This window comes from Hemiscyllium ocellatum, chromosome 10 (genome assembly GCF_020745735.1).
Source record: "Hemiscyllium ocellatum isolate sHemOce1 chromosome 10, sHemOce1.pat.X.cur, whole genome shotgun sequence".
Classification (NCBI taxonomy): domain Eukaryota; kingdom Metazoa; phylum Chordata; class Chondrichthyes; order Orectolobiformes; family Hemiscylliidae; genus Hemiscyllium; species Hemiscyllium ocellatum.
The window spans coordinates 80,084,531-80,104,590 of NC_083410.1; the positions used below are offsets into that span (position 1 = coordinate 80,084,531).

General features: G+C 44.3%; 1 protein-coding gene across 1 annotated transcript in view; it reads right to left on the reverse strand.

Annotated features, from left to right (window-relative positions):
* Positions 1-20,060, reverse strand: part of unc93a (unc-93 homolog A) — a 91,287-nt gene that overhangs the window by 22,458 nt on the left and 48,769 nt on the right. Inside the window, exon 4 of the mRNA XM_060831004.1 lies at positions 6,358-6,569. Within this exon, the coding sequence (XP_060686987.1) occupies positions 6,358-6,569 (212 nt within the window). The remainder of the gene's footprint in view (positions 1-6,357; positions 6,570-20,060) is intronic.

Below are 20,060 nucleotides of genomic sequence, written 5' to 3' on the forward strand. Positions count from 1 at the left end.
CAACACATTATTCAGTTCTGATCTCCAGCATCTGCAGTCCTCACTTTCTCCAAAAAGCCACACTGAAGCATTCCATGAACTCCCTTTCTTTGGATCCAATGGCAACGTTATTTACCCAGTCAATTTGCATATTGAAGTCCCCCATAACCTTGCCTTTCTGACATGCCTTATCTATTTCCTGGTGTTTTTTGTGCCCCTGGTCCTGACCATTGCTGGGAGGTCTATGCATAACTCCCAGTATGTTTTTTTTGTGTTTGTGGCTCCTCAACTCCACCCACATAGGGCCCACATCATCTCCCAATATGTCATTCAGTGCCATAATTTTAAGTTCATTCTCAACTAATGTGGCAACTCCGCCCCCTCTGCCCACCTCCCTGTCTTTTTGATAATCCTTGGATGTTTAACTGCCAGTCCTGACCCCTCTGCAATCACATCTCTGTGTTACCTGTGATGTGATTGCACTGGAGAGGGTATAGAGGAGATTTACCAGGATGCTGCTTGGGCTGAAGAGATTTAGTTATGGAAAGGGATTGGATAGATGTGTTAGTTTCCTTGAAGTAGAGGATGCTGAAAGGGTTCATGATTGCGATGTACAAAATTATGAAGAACATAGATAGGGTAGACTGGAAGAAACTTTTCCCCTCGGCAAAAGGATCAATGACCAGGAGGCATAGGTTTAAGGTAAGCTGGAGATTCAGAGGTCATGTCAGGAAAAACCTTTTCATCCAAAGGTGTTGGCAACCTCCTGTCTGTAAGGTTGGTAGGGCCAGAAACCTTCATAATACTCAAGTAGATGTTACACATACAGTGCTATGGGATAAGTGCTGGAAAATTGGATTAGAATAGTTGGTTCTGATATAATGTGATAGTTCCGTTCTTGTGTGATCTCGCGTTATAAGAAAATTATGCATTTGCTGCACCATTTAAACTAAAGGAGCCAGAATCTCATTATAGCAAATATAGGTCAAGAAAGTTTGTATTCTACAAATAATGGTCTAACTTCTTCAATCGCATTAAAGCCAATTTGTGTTGAAGAAACTGAAACGACTTGTACTTGTATTTGACTGGCACAGACTTGATGGGCTGACGAGCCTTTTTCTGTAAAGTAGACCTCAATGTCTCTAAGGCAATAATGGGAGGAAAGATCTTGTAGCAGTCCTATCACAATGGGCAAAGTAAATGATAAATTAATGGGAATAATGATAGACAGGTCACCAAGATCTGATGTCCCATGTCAGATTGGTCGAAAAATTACAGAATGCACTAGAGAACGGAAGGGTTCCAATTGCTTGGACAATTACTAACATGATGCATTTGTTCAAGAATGGTGGGAGACAGAAAGCAAGAAACTATAGGTCAGTCAGCCAAACATAGAGTCATTGCGTTGTACACCACTTCAGTTCCACTTGTCCATGCTGACCAGATATTTTATAAATTCTCATCCCATTTGCAAGCATTTGGCCCAAATCCCTTTAAAACCTTCCCACTCAGGTGACCATCCAGATGCCTTTTAATTATTGTGATTGCACCAGCCTCCACCACGTCATTTGGCAACTCATTCCACAGACACACACCACCCTCTCCATGAAGAAGTTACCCTTTAGGTGCATTTTACAGCTTTCCTCTCTCACCTTAAACCTGTGTCCTTGAGTTTTAGACTCCCCGACCCTTGGGAAAAAGATCCTCCAACAGGATAAACCATTGTTCATTTGAGTTAGGGATGTACCAAATTAATCTACCAAATCCAGTCTATTTGAATTAATTTTGGGGCATGAGATGAGCGGACCATGAAATTAATTAAAGAGAAATTGGTGAGTCAGAGTTCAGAGGTCACATATTTACCCCTATCTATGACCCTCATGATTTTTTTTTAGATTAGATTACTTAGTGTGGAAACAGGCCCTTCAGCCCAACAAGTCCACACCAACCCGCCGAAGCGCAACCCACCCATACCCCTACATATACCCCTTACTTAACACTATGGGCAATTTAGCGTGGCCAATTCACCTGACCCGCACATCTTTGGACTGTGGGAGGAAACCGGAGTACCCGGAGGAAACCCACGCAGACACGGGGAGAACGTGCAAACTCCACACAGTCAGTCGCCTGAGGTGAGAATTGAACCCAGGTCTCTGGTGCTGTGAGGCAGCAGTGCTAACCACTGTGCCACCGTGCCGCCCTAAAACTCTAAAACTCTGACACTCCAGGGAAAATAGCCCCAGCCTATTAGGCTCACCTTATAGCTCAAATCCCTGCAACATTCTTGTAATTTTGTTTCTGAATATTATCAAGTTTAACATCTTTCCAGTAGCAGAGAGACCAGAATTGAATGCAGTATTCCAAAAGTGGCCTAACCAATGTCCTCAACAGCTGCAACGTTAGCTCCCAATTCTTATATTCAATGCACTGACCAGTAAAGACAAGTGTACTAAATGCCTTCTTCACTATCCTGCCTATCTGCAACTCCACTTTCAAGGAGCTATAAACCAGCACCCCTGGGTCTCTTTGTTCAGGACTCTACCATTAAGTGTATACATCCTATCCTGATTTGCCTTACCAAAATACAATATTTCACATTTATCTAAATTAGATTTCATCTTCCACTCCTTGCCCATTGGCACATCTGATAAGGTCCCGTTGTACTCTGAGGTAACCTTCTTCACTATCCACTATACAACCAACTTTGGTGTCATTTGCTAATTTACTAACAATTCCTTCCATATACACATCAAAATCATTTATGTAAATGACAAAAAGCAATGGACCCAGCACCGATCCTTGTAGCAAACCATTGGTCACAGGCCTTCTCCTGTCTGAAAAACCAAAATCACTATCTTTTGTCTCCTACCTTCAAGCCAATTTTGTATCCAAATGGTTACCTTTCCCTGAATTCCATGTGATCTAACCTTATTAACCAGTCTACCATGCAGAACCTAGTTGAAAGGCATGCTTAAGTCCATATAGACAACATCCACCTCTCCGCCTTCAACACATCAAAATAATCTGTCTTGAGAAAATGTTAGATTTATTATTAGTCTTTTATTAAAGAAGAAACAGCAGGGCATTTAGAAAAGCTAATTCAATCAAAAGAGTCAACATGATTTTGTAAAAGCTGTGTCATGTTTGAGAATATTTCAAGTGGAATTAACATGGGGGAACTGGTAGATGCAGTTTATTTGGTTTTCCAAAAGGCATTTCATAAGATACCATATAAAAGGTCATTACACAAGATAGGAACTCATGCTGTTGGACGAAGTGTATTAGCATGGTTAATATATAGGTGACAGTGTGTCTGAATTAATAATTGAGTGCAACAAGGAACATCTTTAGGCCTCAATTAATGCCTTGGATGAGGAGAAGAATACAATGTATCCAAATTTGCTGATAATTCAAAAATATATGGGAGTGCATGTTGTTATGAGGACATAAGGAATCTGCAGGGGGGTAAACATAGTTTGAGTAAGTGGGCAAAAACCTGGCAGATTGATCTCTTTGTAGGTCATGCACTTTAGTAGGACAAGTCAAAAGGTAGACCATTTCTTAAATAGATCGGTTCCAAAAAAAAAGTGCAGAAGGTTCTGAATGTTCTGCAAAGTTATCATGCAGGTGAAACAAGAAACTTAGAAGGCAAATGGACATTTGTCCTTAATTGCCCAGAGTTTGGAGTTTAAGAACAGTTGTGATACAACTGTTTCGGGTGTTGGTGAGACCAAATCTATCTCCTGATTTGGTCCTCATATTTTTTAAAAAAAGTACTGACATTGGAGGCTGTTCAGAAGGGATTCACCAGGGTGATATCTAGGCTTAAGAGGTTGACTTATCAAGATCCTCCAACAGGTTAAACCATTATTCATTTGAGTTAGGGATGAACCAAATTAATCTACCAAATACAGTCTATTTGAATTAATTTTGGGGCATGAGATGAGCGGACCATGAAATTAATTAAAGAGAAATTGGTGAGTCAGAGTTCAGAGGTCACATATTTAAACTATGTGTCAAATTTTAGAGGGTTTTGGTCTGGTCCATAACAATGGCAATTGCATGTGGTACAAATGTTACTTGCCCCTTATCAGCCTGACCCTGGATATGGTCTTGATCTTTTTGCATTTGAACATGGACTGTTTCAGTATCTGAGGAGTCATGAACATGCTGAACATTGCACAATCATTGGCAAACATCCCACTTCTAACCTTAACATGGACGGAAGTCATTGATGAAGAAACTGAAGCTGATTGGTTTAGGAGGATACTCTGAGGAACTCATAAAGAAATGTCCTGGAGCTGAGATGATTGACCCCCAAAAATCATAACCAGTTTCCTATGTGCCCAATATGATTCCAATCAGTAAATAGTTTGCTCCCATTAGCTATTGATTCCAGTTTTGCAAGGACTCCTGAATGCCACACTCAGTTGAATGTGGCCACTGATGTCAAGGGTTGTGACTGTCACCTAATCTCTGGAATTCAGCTTTGTCATGCTTGACCTAAGATCAAAAGTTGAGTGATCCTGGTGAAATCCACATTGGACATTGGTGAATAACTGAAACATATAAAACACTGAGGGCAGTGTAGGGCTGCCCATAACTGAAAAGCACAAAATGAACAATGGTTACCACTCAATGACATAGTCATTCATAAAATTGGAAAAGAAGGAAACATTTTGAAGAAGTATCCTCAAGGTGGATATCGATGAAGAGAATTGGGGAGTTTTGAGTTCATGCATGATGTTAATGAGCAATCATTCACTGAACTTGAAGCTTGATAAGAACTATTCCTGCACCTCACCTGTGACTATTGATGATGCAAATTTTTCACTAAGAGGCCCTAGCAATCACTTCCCTAGCTTCCCACAGAGTTCTAGGGTACACCTGATCAGGTTCTGGAGATTTATCCACTGTGCATTTCAAGCCATCCAGCACTTCCTCTTCTGTAATATGGACATTTTTCAAGATGTCGCCATCTATTTCCCTACATTCTGTATCATGCAGAGGGTAGTACATGCATGGAATGAGCTGTCAGAGAAAGTGGTGGAGGCTAGTACAATTGCAACATTTAAATGGCATTTGGATGGGTATATGAATAAGAAGGGTTTGGAAGGATATGGGTCGGGTGCTGGCAGGTGGGACTAGATTGGATCGGGATATCTGGTTGGCATGGATGAGATAGACTGAAGGGTCTTTTTCTGTGCTGTACCTCTCTATGACTCTATTAGTAACTGTTACTTGTCCACAGATCAATCAATGTATTGTTGTGAACAAGAGCTGCATCAGTTCACACCCTCAGCTCAGATTGTCTGCAATCTGAATTTCAGACACTACTTGTTCAAGCAATTGTTTACAATGCCTGCCATTCTTTCAAATGCTTTTTTTCAAAATAATTCTTTCTCATTTATGTTCAGTTTTAAAACTACATAAATAAAATACACAGTCGAATAATTCAAACAATAATGTTCAATACTCCCTGTCATTCACTATGTTCCTTCTGTACTTTGCACTTCTGAATATTCAATAATCCCTGTCATACCCTTAAAACCTGCAACCTTCCACCATTTCAGCCAGTTCCTGCTAAGCGATTACAAGTTTGCTGTAGGACCTGTAACAATCCACATCCCAAAATCTCCCTGTCCACTTTACCCTCCCATGATTAAGGCCACGGCATCATCACATTTTGTGACTCCCTGCATCCCCTCATGAGTCCATGTGATTCTTGATAATGATTTCCCATAAACTCGTTCTAACTTCCCCTCATAATTGTAATCATGTGTTCTGTGATCCAACACTACAACAGATATCATTGTACATCAGTCTTTGGAGCAAATCTATCACCCTGTGATTTCCTCTGATTTACAGCAAAGGCTTCAAACTCTCTAGGAAAAGAAAGAAACTGTTATGTGGTCAATTCTTCCAAACCTGGACAGACAGTGCACCACATCCATGGACAAACAAGTTCCTAACTTTTGATCCACTGATCCCACTCCCCTTTAATATAGTCGAGGTTGTGGTGCTGGAAAAGCACAGCAGGTCAGGTTATATCTGAGGAGCAGGAGAATCGACGTTTTGAGCATAAACCCTTCATCTGGATGTCTCCTATGTCTTTAATATAGTCTATAGACAGCTTCCTTCCCTCCCCTTCACCTGTACCAGGAACGTTTTCAACACAATTCATGGCAATAATCACTGAGGGTGCATTGATGTAACAGCAAAGCAGTAAGTACTTAATCTGATATTCTGGAAGGGAAGGTCACCTATTCATATTATATAGTATCTGAGATGATGGCCTTCTTGATTAGGCATAATTGGGAAATATGAGGTCATGACTTGATCATTGAAGATTATCATTAATGCCTTTCATATTCTTACCTTTGTATAATCTCCAGCAAGGAAGCCTTGTTCAAACCCACTGTACATTGTCATGACGATGAGTAGACATTGACGCTTGTCCCTTAAGTGTGTGAAGGTCGCCACTAAGACAGCCCAAATATTTACATCCTTCCCCTTGAAATCCTCTATTTCCTTCTTATCAAGTTGATCCAGAAAAAAAGCAACAAGGAGTACCCCACCGACACCAACACCTATGGGAAGGATAAAGCAGTATTAGAACAAACAGTCAGGTGACCAAGGATGCTTTTCTCCAGAGCGTTTTAAACTTTTCCAAGCACAGACCGGATTGAACTTTACATGGTATTTTTTTGGGTAAGTGACAACTGTGCAGAGTTTTTTTTGGAGGTTTTTTTGGCCATGAGGCCTCAGGCAGTTAGTTAATGAGGTGAACTTGGTAAGATATGATGAGGCATCGGGTCTCAACATATCTGACCAAATTCACCTCATTAACAATCTGCCCAACTTTTATGGCATTCCTCTCATTTGATTCTATTCACATTTTACCCATGGGTACTTCCAGGATGTTTCAAAATTGACTGGCATCCAGACAAGCACTATCAGTCAAGAGCTGCCCTGGATATTTTCCCAGGTCATGGCAGACTAGAGAAATTTGACATCATGCTTTGCGGGCAGGGGCCTGGAGGTCCTATTTGATAGGGTAGTGCAGAGGTGGCCATGACACTAAGCCAAGCCAGCCTAATCCAAGGTCTCGACCATCTGGAGGAATACACAGCAATGCAGAAGATTAATGACCTTCTCCATTCAGCAGTGTAAGTGCCACCATCTTCTCTTCAGTACCTCGATTTTTTTCTCTGCCCACCAATGCTCATACTCACTACGGCCTGCAAAATCTTCCCTCATCCATTTGCACCACCTAAATCCCAGCTCTGCATGCCTTCTGCGCTGCCTACTTACTTGCTCAAGACATCATCCTACCCGTGTCAAAATTAACCGTTATGTCTTCCACTTTCAACTCCCTAATACTTACTCATTTCAGTGGTGAAATGGCCCACAACAGAATAGGATGAATCAAAATGGGTGTTGGGCTACCCAAATTAGGCTTATTATCTCAAATGTGGAGAGCAACCTGACTGACCACCAAACAGCTGACTGATCAGGTTCAATCCCCTGTACTGGTTTAGGAGTCTGTCCTTGACTTACCGAACCAGAACCCCCTGACTGAAAGTATCTTCATTGATTTGACTGAGAACTGCTGACAACCATGACAAGCTTCCTGGCTTTGTGTCTGTGCTGAACAGCACAGCAGTACAGCAAAACTGACAGCCTGGGATCTTGGTCTGAGATAACAAGCAAACAGCCAAAATTGCAGCTGAAAATGTGTTGCTGGTTAAAGCGCAGCAGGTCAGGCAGCATCCAAGGAACAGGAAATTCAACGTTTCGGGCCAGAACCCTTCATCAGGAATGAGGAGAGTGTGCCAGGCAGGCTAAGATAAAAGGTAGGGAGGAGGGACTTGGGGGAGGGGCGATGGAGATGTGATAGGTGGAAGGAGGTCAAGGTGAGGGTGATAGGCCGGAGTGGGATGGGGGCGGAGAGGTCAGGAAGAAGATTGCAGGTTAGGAAAGCGGTGCTGAGTTGAGGGAACCAACTGAGACAAGGTGGGGGGAGGGGAAATGAGGAAACTGGAGAAATCTGAGTTCATCCCTTGTGGTTGGAGGGTTCCTAGGCGGAAGATGAGGCGCTCTTCCTCCAACCGTCGTGTTGTTATGTTCTGCCGATGGAGGAGTCCAAGGACCTGCATGTCCTCGGTGGAGTGGGAGGGAGAGTTAAAGTGTTGAGCCACGGGGTGGTTGGGTTGGTTGGTCCGGGCGGCACAGAGGTGTTCCCTGAAGCGTTCCGCAAGTAGGCGGCCCGTCTCCCCAATATAGAGGAGGCCACATTGGGTGCAGCGGATGCAATAGATGATGTGTGTGGAGGTGCAGGTGAATTTGTGGCGGATATGGAAGGTTCCCTTGGGGCCTTGGAGGGAAGTGAGTGTGGAGGTGTGGGCGCAAGTTTTGCATTTCCTGCGGTTGCAGGGGAAGGTGCCAGGAGTGGAGGTTGGGTTGGTGGGGGGTGTGGACCTGACGAGGGAGTCACGAAGGGAGTGGTCTTTGCGGAACGCTGATAGGGGAAGGGAGGGAACTATATCCCTGGCGGTGGGGTCCGTTTGGAGGTGGCGGAAATGACGGCGGATGATATGCTGTATACGGAGGTTGGTGGGGTGGTAGGTGAGAACCAGTGGGGTTCTGTCTTGGTGGCGGTTGGAGGAGCGGGGCTCAAGGGTGGAGGAGCGGGAAGTGGAGGAGATGCGGTGGAGGGCATCGTCGGTCACGTCTGGGGGGAATCTGCGGTCCTTGAAGAAGGAGGCCATCTGGGCTGTACGGTATTGGAACTGGTCCTCCTGGGAGCAGATGTGGCAGAGACGAAGGAATTGTGAATATGGGATGGCGTTTTTACAGGGGGCAGGGTGGGAGGAGGTGTAGTCCAGGTAGCTGTGGGAGTCAGTTGGTTTATAGTAGATGTCTGTGTTGAGTCGGTCGCCCGAGATAGAAATGGAAAGGTCTAGGAAGGGGAGGGAGGAGTCTGAGACAGTCCAGGTGAATTTGAGGTCGGGATGGAAGGTGTTGGTAAAGTTGATGAACTGTTCAACCTCCTCGTGGGAGCACGAGGCAGCGCCGATACAGTCATCGATGTAGCGGAGGAAAAGGTGGGGGGTGGTGCCAGTGTAGTTGCGGAAGATGGACTGTTCCACATATCCTACAAAGAGACAGGCATAGCTGAACTGGTCCTCACCCTGAATAACTTCTCTTTTCAATCCTCCCGCTTCCTCCAAACTAAAGGAGTTGCCATGGGCACCCGCATGGGCCCCAGCTATGCCTGTCTCTTCGTAGGATATGTGGAACAGTCCATCTTCCGCAACTACACTGGCACCACCCCCCACCTTTTCCTCCGCTACATCGATGACTGTATCGGCGCTGCCTCGTGCTCCCACGAGGAGGTTGAACAGTTCATCAACTTTACCAACACCTTCCATCCCGACCTCAAATTCACCTGGACTGTCTCAGACTCCTCCCTCCCCTTCCTAGACCTTTCCATCTCTATCTCGGGCGACCGACTCAACACAGACATCTACTATAAGCCAACTGACTCCCACAGCTACCTGGACTACACCTCCTCCCACCCTGCCCCCTGTAAAAACGCCATCCCTTATTCCCAATTCCTTCGTCTCCGCCGTACCTGCTCCCAGGAGGACCAGTTCCAACACCGCACAGCCCAGATGGCCTCCTTCTTCAAGGACCGCAGATTCCCCCCAGACGTGACCGATGATGCCCTCCACCGCATCTCCTCCACTTCCCGCTCCTCCGCCCTTGAGCCCCGCTCCTCCAACCACCACCAAGACAGAACCCCACTGGTTCTCACCTACCACCCCACCAACCTCCGTATACAGCGTATCATCCGCCGTCATTTCCGCCACCTCCAAACGGACCCCACCACCAGGGATATATTTCCCTCCCCTCCCCTATCAGTGTTCCGCAAAGACCACTCCCTTCGTGACTCCCTCGTCAGGTCCACACCCCCCACCAACCCAACCTCCACTCCCGGCACCTTCCCCTGCAACCGCAGGAAATGCAAAACTTGCGCCCACACCTCCACACTCACTTCCCTCCAAGGCCCCAAGGGATCCTTCCATATCCGCCACAAATTCACCTGCACCTCCACACACATCATCTATTGCATCCGCTGCACCCAATGTGGCCTCCTCTATATTGGGGAGACGGGCCGCCTACTTGCGGAACGCTTCAGGGAACACCTCTGGGACGCCCGGACCAACCAACCCAACCACCCCGTGGCTCAACACTTTAACTCTCCCTCCCACTCCACCGAGGACATGCAGGTCCTTGGACTCCTCCATCGCCAGAACATAACAACATGATGGTTGGAGGAAGAGCGCCTCATCTTCCGCCTGGGAACCCTCCAACCACAAGGAATGAACTCAGATTTCTCCAGTTTCCTCATTTCCCCTCCCCCCCACCTTGTCTCAGTCGGTTCCCTCAACTCAGCACCGCCTTCCTAACCTGCAATCTTCTTCCTGACCTCTCCGCCCCCACTCCACTCCGGCCTATCACCCTCACCTTGACCTCCTTCCACCTATCACATCTCCATCGCCCCTCCCCCAAGTCCCTCCTCCCTACCTTTTATCTTAGCCTGCCTGGCACACTCTCCTCATTCCTGATGAAGGGCTCTGGCCCGAAACGTTGATTTTCCTGTTCCTTGGATGCTGCCTAACCTGCTGTGCTTTAACCAGCAACACATCTTCAGCTCTGAAATCCAGCATCTGCAGACCTCACTTTTTACTAGCCAGAATTGCAGCCCATTCCTGTCCATGAGCTGGTAAATATCGCTGAGCACACAGTTTGCAGAGATGCAGCCTGGGACTTCAGACACATATTATAAGTGGATCAAAGGTGTCCCATGAGAGTTCTTAGAGGATGAAACATGTTCGATGCTAACGTCTATGTATTTGGAGTGCATGTGGCCAATGGCAATGAAATTAGATGTTGGTGCTCTGTTTCAAACATGGAGGCCCTTTAGAGCATGTGGCAATATCCAATCTGACTTTTATTTTGAGAAATTTTGGCATCTAGATTATTTGTTTCAGTTGGTATTACAGAAAGTTGAATATCAATAAGGTGAGTGTTTTTTAAATTCATTTTTGTTGGATATGGGCATCACTGGTGGGCCAGCATTTATTGCCCATCTCTAGTTGCCCTTGAGAAAGTGTTGGTTAGCTGCCTCCTTGAACCGGTGTAATCCATCTGCTGTGGGTTGACCCACAATGCCATTAGGGAGGGAATTCTAGGACTTTGACCCAGCAACAGTGAAGGAACGGTGACATATTTCCACTTCAGGATGGTGCTTGGCTTGGAGTGGAACTTGAAATGGTCATGTTCCCATATTTTTGTTGGCCCTGTTCTCCTAGATGGAAGTAGTCTTGGGTTTGAAAGGTACTGTCTGAGAATCTTTAATGAATTTCTGCAGTGCATCTTGTAGATAATACACACTGCTGCTACTGAGCATGGGGGGCTGGAGGGAGTGGATACTTATAGATGGAGGGCCATTCAAGCCGGCTACTTTGTCCTGGATGGTGTCAATCTTCTTGAGTATTGTTGGTGCTGCACGCATCTAGGCAAGTGGGGAGTATTCCATTAAAGTCCTGACTTGCGCCTTGTAAATGGTGTACAGGCTTTCGGGAGTCAGGAAATGAGATACTTGCCACTGTATTCCGAGCCTCAGACCTATTCTTGTAGCCATTGCATTTAAATGGTGAGGCAAGTTAAGTTTCTGATCAATGACAACTCCAAGGATGTTGATAGTCAGAGATTCAGTGCTGGCAACACCTTTGAATGTTAAGGGGTGGTGGTTAGATTGTCTCTTGTTGGTGATGGTCATAGCCTGGCATTTGTATGGTGCAAATGTTACTTACCACTTGTCAGCCCAAGCCTAGATATTGTCCAAATCTTGTTGCATTTGGACATGGAAGTGCTATGGTGTCCAAGGACTCAAAAATGGGAAGATCATTGATGAATCAGCTGAAGATGCTTGGGCCTAGAACACCACCCTGAGGAACTCCTATGGAGATGATCTTCAGCTGAGACAACTACCCTCCAACAATCAAGATCATCTTCCTAAGTGTCAGGTCTGATTCTAACCACTGAAGAGTTTGCCCCCAATACCCATTGATTCCAGTTTTGCCAGGACTCCTTGATTCAACACTCCATCGAATGCAGCCTAGATGCCAAGGGCTGTCACTTTCACCTCACCTCTGCAATTCAGCTCTTTTGTCCACGTTTGAAGCAAGGCTGTAATGAGGTCAGGAGCTGAGTGACACTGCCAGAACCCTCACTGGGGATCACTGAGCAGGTTATTGCTGAGCAGGTGCTGCTTTTAGCACTGTTGATGACAATTTACATCACTTTGGTGATGATCGAGAGTAGACTGATGTGGCAATAATTGGACAGGTTGGATTTGTCCTGCTTTTTATGTAGAGGTCATACCTGGGCAAATTTCCACATTGAGGAGAAAGTGAGGTCTGCAGATGCTGGAGATCAGAGCTGAAATGTGTTGCTGGAAAAGCGCAGCAGGTCAGGCAGCATCCAAGGAACAGGAAATTCGACGTTTTGGGCATAAGCCTGGTCCTGACTTCAGTTCTCATGTCTTACTTTCTGTGCACACCCCATGTCATATTATACTGCTCAACCAACTCTGTTGACCCTCATGACCTATCATGTCAGACTATGCCTCTCCATTCCCCATGGCTCCTCATACTTTTCATACCAGTCTACATCCCACACCAACTCCATCAAGTCCCCTAGCAGCTCCACATGGTCCCTCAAGTCCCATGTCAGACTTTGGCACTTGGATATCCTTTCAGTCACTATGCAGATATAGAAGCTATGAACACTACAATAACAAGTGGTATGGATAAAGAAAGCTTTTGGGGAAAAAAGTAATTCATTAATATATTCTGTTACAGACAAAGATGAGAGAGAATTGAATCTTCAGTTCCCTTCCTTTATCATCTGTAATCACTTTTTCTTTGAAAAGGTAAGGATTTAACCTCAAATTGTAGAGTCAATTTGAATAACCAACAGCAGGTTCTCATGGGTTAAATATACAGGGTTATTTATTCACACGTTTCTTTGAAAAGGTAAGGATTTAACCTCAAATTGTAGAGTCAATTTGAATAACCAACAGCAGGTTCTCATGGGTTAAATATACGGGATTATTTATTCACACGTTCATCTGAAAATCTAAGGCTACATCAGTCAGTTACCATTTTCTAAGACAAAGAAATTCTGGTTAAAGAAACTAGTGCACTTACTTAATTATAAACCAAGGAATAGTTCATAATTCACATGATTTGGCTTATTTTGGGAAAGAAAGATGTTTTCACTTAATGAGTAATGTAGTTGGCTACAGTTTCTGGAGCTGTACATTAGGATTACAACAAGATTCTCTTGAAGAGAAGGATTTTCCTCAGGTCAGTTAGTTTCTTGTAGTCATTATGAGTAGACCACTGGTGAATTTTAAAATGGAAAGTCTTGGACAACTTAGGATGGTACAGTGTCTCGTTTGAGATTGGTCATGGGATCACACACACAATATCTATTATTCTCCACACAGTGTGAGTTGACATGCAACACAATGCAGGATGAATGGTGGTCATTCACATTCGTGATTGAACTGTTTTTTCCTACAGGTCTTTTGATAACTTTTGAGTTCCAATGTCACTGAGTCTAGGAATCGATAGATTTTGAGTTTGGGGCGAGTCCACAAATAGGTGTGAATTCCCCCAGTGGTTTTGTCTTGGTATATCTATCTAAGAACTCCACCCTTTAAAAACTGCCTTAGGACGACATCCAAATTCTCTAAGTGTTCATTATTGGTTTTCCCTGTTAACAAGACATTAAATAGGTAAATGGCGACCTGAGGTAAACCTTACAAAATGTTCTCCATCATCCACTGAAAAATTGAACAGGCTGACGAGACACCAAATGACAGTCTCATATTATTGGTATAAGTCTTTTATGCGTATGAATTATAGAGTACTTCTAGGAATCTGGTCTAAGCACAATTGCAAGAAAGCATGGTTCACATCCAGCTTCATGAAGGACAGCACCCCCTGCCAGTTTTGTGTATAAATTCTCTATCCAAGGGATTGGATATTTATCCAGCTGCAAAATATGGCTTACTTTTTGTTTAAAATCTCCACAAAGGAGAAATGATCCATCGGGCTTTTTGATTTCTGCCTTTACTTTTGTTCATAAGGCAAATGATATTGTGCATGCCTCCCTGAATTGTGGAATTGCTTCCTGGTGAACATGCAAGGTGGCCTTGGCTCTTACGATTGTATCTAGAAAGTCCTGAATGAGTTCTGGATATTTAATCAGGACTTCACTCAGGCAGCCATTTTCTAATTCAAAATATTGAGCCAAACGAGGTAAGTCTCTCTCAACCAATTTTGCCCTGTTAATTGCTGGTAACTGAACCATGAGAGACTAGAATTGAAATTGCACCCTTAATTTTTGAAGGTTCCCCAGCATAGGTTCTCAGCCTTGCTGAGGTCTTGCATTAAGTCAAAGTTGGAGTCCAGGGCGAATTTTATTAAAAACTCGTTCTGTAATCACTGACAGGACTGCACCACTGGAAATCTCCATTAGAACCGCATGGCCAGATGTTTATCTTGATTAGTTCTGATTTTGGTGTTGTTTAGCAATTTAACTGTTCCAAGTCAGATAGAGGCAGACTTTCGACGGTATGAGCTCTCCTGGATACTGGCCCATGAGCTATCTTACTCAACTAACCTCTATTAGGACCACATTTGGCTTCTTGTATCTGCATACCAGCAACAACTATAATGGCTTGCTGGCCTGAATCCTGAAGAAAATTGTAACTATTTGACCTAGGGTTGCTTTATTTTGAGGTTTTGTTGTACGCCAACTTAGAGTCACTCTGATAAGACTATGTCCTCAATAAGGCTGCACTCAAGCGGTGTTCCACAAGCTCAATTGGACTGACGAGGTGTCCACTTCCACAGGAATATCCTGCAACTGGTATGCGCCACCTGCCACATTTTCCAATTGTAAAGCTAGTTGTAGCACCTGTTTGAAGTTCTGTTGGGCTTCAACTTGCAGGTGCTTTTGCACAGTTAAATCATTATTCCTGTATATATTTCCCTCCCCTCCCCATCCCCCACCACCAGGGATATATTTCCCTCCCCTATCAGCGTTCCGCAAAGACCACTCCCTTCGTGACTCCCTCATCAGGTCCACACCCCCCACCAACCCAACCTCCACTCCCGGAACCTTCCCCTGCAACCGCAGGAAATGCAAAACTTGCGCCCACACCTCCTCCCTTACTTCTCTCCAAGGCCCCAAGGGATCCTTCCATATCCGCCACAAATTCACCTGCACCTCCACACACATCATCTATTGCATCCGCTGCACCCAATGTGGCCTCCTCTATATTGGGGAGACGGGCCGCCTACTTGCAGAACGCTTCAGGGAACACCTCTGGGAAGCCCGGACCAACCAACCCAACCACCCCGTGGCTCAACACTTTAACTCTCCCTCCCACTCCACCGAAGACATGCAGGTCCTTGGACTCCTCCATCGGCAGAACATAACAACACAACGGTTGGAGGAAGAGCACCTCATCTTCCGCCTGGGAACCCTCCAACCACAAGGGATGAACTCAGATTTCTCCAGTTTCCTCATTTCCCCTCCCCCCACCTTGTCTCAGTCGATTCCCTTGAACTCAGCACCGCCCTCCTAACCTGCAATCCTCTTCCTGACCTCTCCGCCCCCACCACACTCTGGCCTTTGACCCTCACATTGACCTCCTTCCACCTATCACATCTCCATCGTCCCCTCCCCCAAGTCCATCCTCCCTACCTTTTATCTTAGCCTGCCTGGCACCTTCTCCTCATTCCTGAAGGGCTCTGGCCCAAAACGTCGAATTTCCTGTTCCTTGGATGCTGCCTGACCTGCTGTGCTTTAACTAGCAACACATTTTCAGCTTCCTGTATACTAGACAGTATCTCAGAATCTCATCGATTGTCCTGCTCCTAGGATGCTGCCTGACCTGCTGTGCTTTTCCAGCATCACACTCAAAACAGCTGGGCATGCATAGGGGCTCACTCATCAAACACTGAAACGACAATAGAAAAATTATATGCATCTTTTTCAACACACATAACACTGGAAATGCTGGACACAGATAATGGGCCAGAGATCTCCAGCAGGAAATTTGATTATTTCATAAAGTCAAATAGGATTTGACATATAAGGATAGCTCCATACCACCTATCATCCAATGGCCTGACAGAAAGAGCAGCCCAAACTTTAAAGATTGGATTGAAAGAACCGCCGAGAGACTTGCTAGATACCAAGCTGTCATGGTTCTTATTTGATTATAGGACCACCCCATATGCAACTACTGGGATAGCACCAGCAGAGCTGCTAATGGGTAGAAGACTATGCACCAGGCCTTTACACACCACGTGGGGAGGTTGATATAATATGAGAATCTCCGATGCCGGACACAAGACTCCGCTAAGTAAGAGAGACAGTTTGATACAAGGGATAACGTTTGGTGTACGAAATCACAAAAATTGCCCCACATGGGTAAGTGGCATGACTGACATGAGGTCAGGATCAATGACATATAAAGTTTGGGTCTGTGCAACGGTCCTGAATGAATGTGTGAACCACATGAAAGCCGCAAATTCACAGATGATGCAGGCACAAAGTGCCCTGCTCCTCGGAACATTCCAAAATTTTGCTGGAACCTTTGGATTCACCATTTCCTTCAAAAGTTCTTGAATCCGGGATTGACATGACTGAAGTAGCCACCTCAATGCCTTTGCTGATGGAAGAAGATTGAAATTCTACCTGACGCAAGTGGTGAGCTCCTATGTGTTACACACCACCTGTGCAGGTGCCAAGTCGGAGGAACCTGACTTGGTGCTAAAACATCCTAGCAGTCTTTCCAAAATAAAGGACCAGTCTATGTGCGCAAACTCAGAAGGGAAGGGACCTTGTGATTTTAATGAGGTCAGCCAGTTGGACCTCAGAATAAATTCCCTGATTGGGGCTGTTACTCTGGTGCAGTCAGGGAGCCCAGGCTGACAGGTTAAAAGGGGTGCATGTCAAAGATATTGACCCTTTGAAACCTGACTCTGGAATGAAGCAGTACTATAGTCAAGGACTCTTCATGTGTAAATACATGGTGACTTAGTTATGGGATATAGGATTCTATGAAGTTATTTCACTTAGGTTTTGAAATAGTAAAAGTAACTTCTGGGAGGCAGTGGGATGGTGGTAATGTTACTGGACTAGTAGCGAGAGGAGTAGGGAGATGAGAACCCCAAGAAAAGCAGTTAACATCATCAAGAGGAATGTGAGAGGCGAGACGGAAGCAAAATCTCCAGCAGCCGACATGCGTGGGATTTGGGAGCAGAGCCAATGTGGTTAAAAGGAACAGAGAGAACATAGAGGTCCCAGAAGCAGAAGAATTAGAAGCAGCAGCAATGATGTTCAAAGGAATAGTGAGAGTGGAAAAGTCTCCTGGGGCAGATAGACTGGCAGCAGACTTGTGTGGGATTTGGGAGCAGTGGTAGCTGGGGCTAAAGGAGCAACCAAAGGAGAATGGTCTCAACAACTGATAGACCAGCAATGGAGCTGGTCACAAAAGAGCAAATAGGTAAATTGGTAGTTGTTAGGTTCTTGTCTCTTGTGACTGGATATTGATTTAATACCATAAATACAGCTTAAAAACTGTACATAGATAATTAATATGTTTGAAGTTCAAAACTAATTTTTTTGCTGGATAGAGTTGAAGTGATCTGGTTGTGCCTGACATAAAGAATAAGATTTTTCTTGTCTATGTTGAAATAAGAGTAAGGGTAAAATGAAAGCAAGCATTTATATTCTATTTAATTAAGAAAATTCTGTGACACTCAAGTCCATGATCTACACATTCTTCACTCAATCGAAAATCTCAGACAGAAGTGTGGAACATGAATAATGATAGGGGGATTTGTTAGTGAAGGAAAAGGCAGAAGCTTTTGCAGCCTTGGGTGTGATTCCTGGATGATATAGTGCTTCCTAGGCACCAATGTCAAGGACGTCATGAAGCATCTGTAGACCATTAGGAAGGGTGAGAGTGAACAGCTAGGAATTATGGTCCATGTTAGAATCATTGACAGGATGGATAAAAACACGAGGTTGTGTAAGCAGACTTTAGCAGAGTGAGTGAGGAAACTGAAAATCTGGCCTTCAAGAGTAGTATTCTCTGTATTACATCTGATGCCACACTGTAGTGAGTATAGAAACAAAAGAATAGAACAGATGAATGCATGGCTGGAGATGCTTGAGAGCATGGACCATTTCTGGGATAGGTGGGACCTAAACAAGTTGAATGGGTTACGTATGAACAGGAATAGTATCAACAAATCATAGGAAGGTTTGATAAAGCTGTGGTGAAAACAGATTGGGAGGGAGTTAGAATCCTACCAGCAGATCAAAGAATAAAGAAGGAATTATAAATTAAAACACTATTCAGTGAATCTGGAAGGTAGAGAAAACATAGGCTAAATAAGAAAAAGTGAGCTGAGCAGGGCTTAATGGAATAGATTTTAGTACAAGGAGTCTGAGGATAAGGCAAATGAGTTGTGGGCACATACAGGCTCATGGGAGAAAGATATAACTATCACGTGGCATGACTGAAAGATGGGCAGGATTGACAGCTCAAACATTTTGGTTGCGGACTATTCTGGTGAGATAAAAAGAACAATAATATGGAGGAAAGACTTGCAACGTTGATCAGGGACTCAATATAGCAGTGAAGAAGGATATCTTAATCATAATATGAGGCCATATGGATGGGAGCAGAATCTCAAAAGGAGTAAATACATTAGTGGGTGTGTATTATAGACCGCCAAGCAGTCAGGAAGAAATAGAAGATCACACGTGTAATCAAATGTGATAGATGTAAAGGAAAGGCTGAATGGCTTCTATCGATACTTTATGGATTCTATAATTCTATAAATAATACTAAGATTGAAATGCAGTAGTAGAGACTTTTAGCTACCCAAATATTAATAGGATTGGTTTTATTGTGCAAGGTAGGGAGAGAGTAAAATTCTTAAAATGCATCCAGGCAAACATTTTTAGCGAGAAAGTAGAAAGCCCAACCAGGGACGGTTGTTCTTGACCTAATATTCAAAATAAGCCCAGGCAAATAGAAGGCAGCAGCAGTGTTTTGCATCGTGATTGTAACTCAGTTAGATGTAGAATAGTTGTGGAAAAGTATAACGCTATAAATTTTAAATTGGGGAAGAGCTAATTTTACTGTGCATATGCGCATATGCAATAAGACTTGAACAATATCCAGGCTTGGGCTGTCAAATGGCAAGTAACATTCATGCACAAAAACCCAGTAACAACTATCTCCAATAGTTGAACCAATACCCCATCACATTCAATGGTGTCACTAAATCCTCCATTATCAACATCCTAAAAACTCAACTGGACTTGCAGATAAATACAATAGTTACAAGAGAAGGTCATAGGTATAGTGCTGTCAGCAATTCCCTCTTCACTCCCAACGCCTGTCCATTATCCATATGGATAAGTCAGGAGAGTCGTGGAACGCTCTGCACTTACCTGGTTGAGTACAGCTCCAGTAACACTCAAGAAGGTTGACACCAGTCAGGACAAAGACACTTGACTGACACTACATCCACAAATGTCTAGTCCCTCCACCACTTATGCTCAGTCACAACCTTGTGTACGTAGCTACAAGATGCACTGCAGAAATTTTCCAAAGGGCCTTAGTCAGCCAATTCCAACCCTACAAACACTTTTACCTGGAAGGACAAGGGCAACAGATGTAAGGTAACCTCCAAGTCGCTCACCATCCTAACTTGGAAATATATCACTGTCCAAGGTCAAAATCCTGGATCTCCCTTCCTCATGGTATTGTTGGTCTACCTACAGCACAGGGACTGCAGCAATTTAAGAAGACAGCTCATCTCCACGTTTTCAAGGGTAACCAGGGATATGCAATAAATGCTGGCCAATCAGTGACACCCACATCTCATGAGTGAATGAAATGA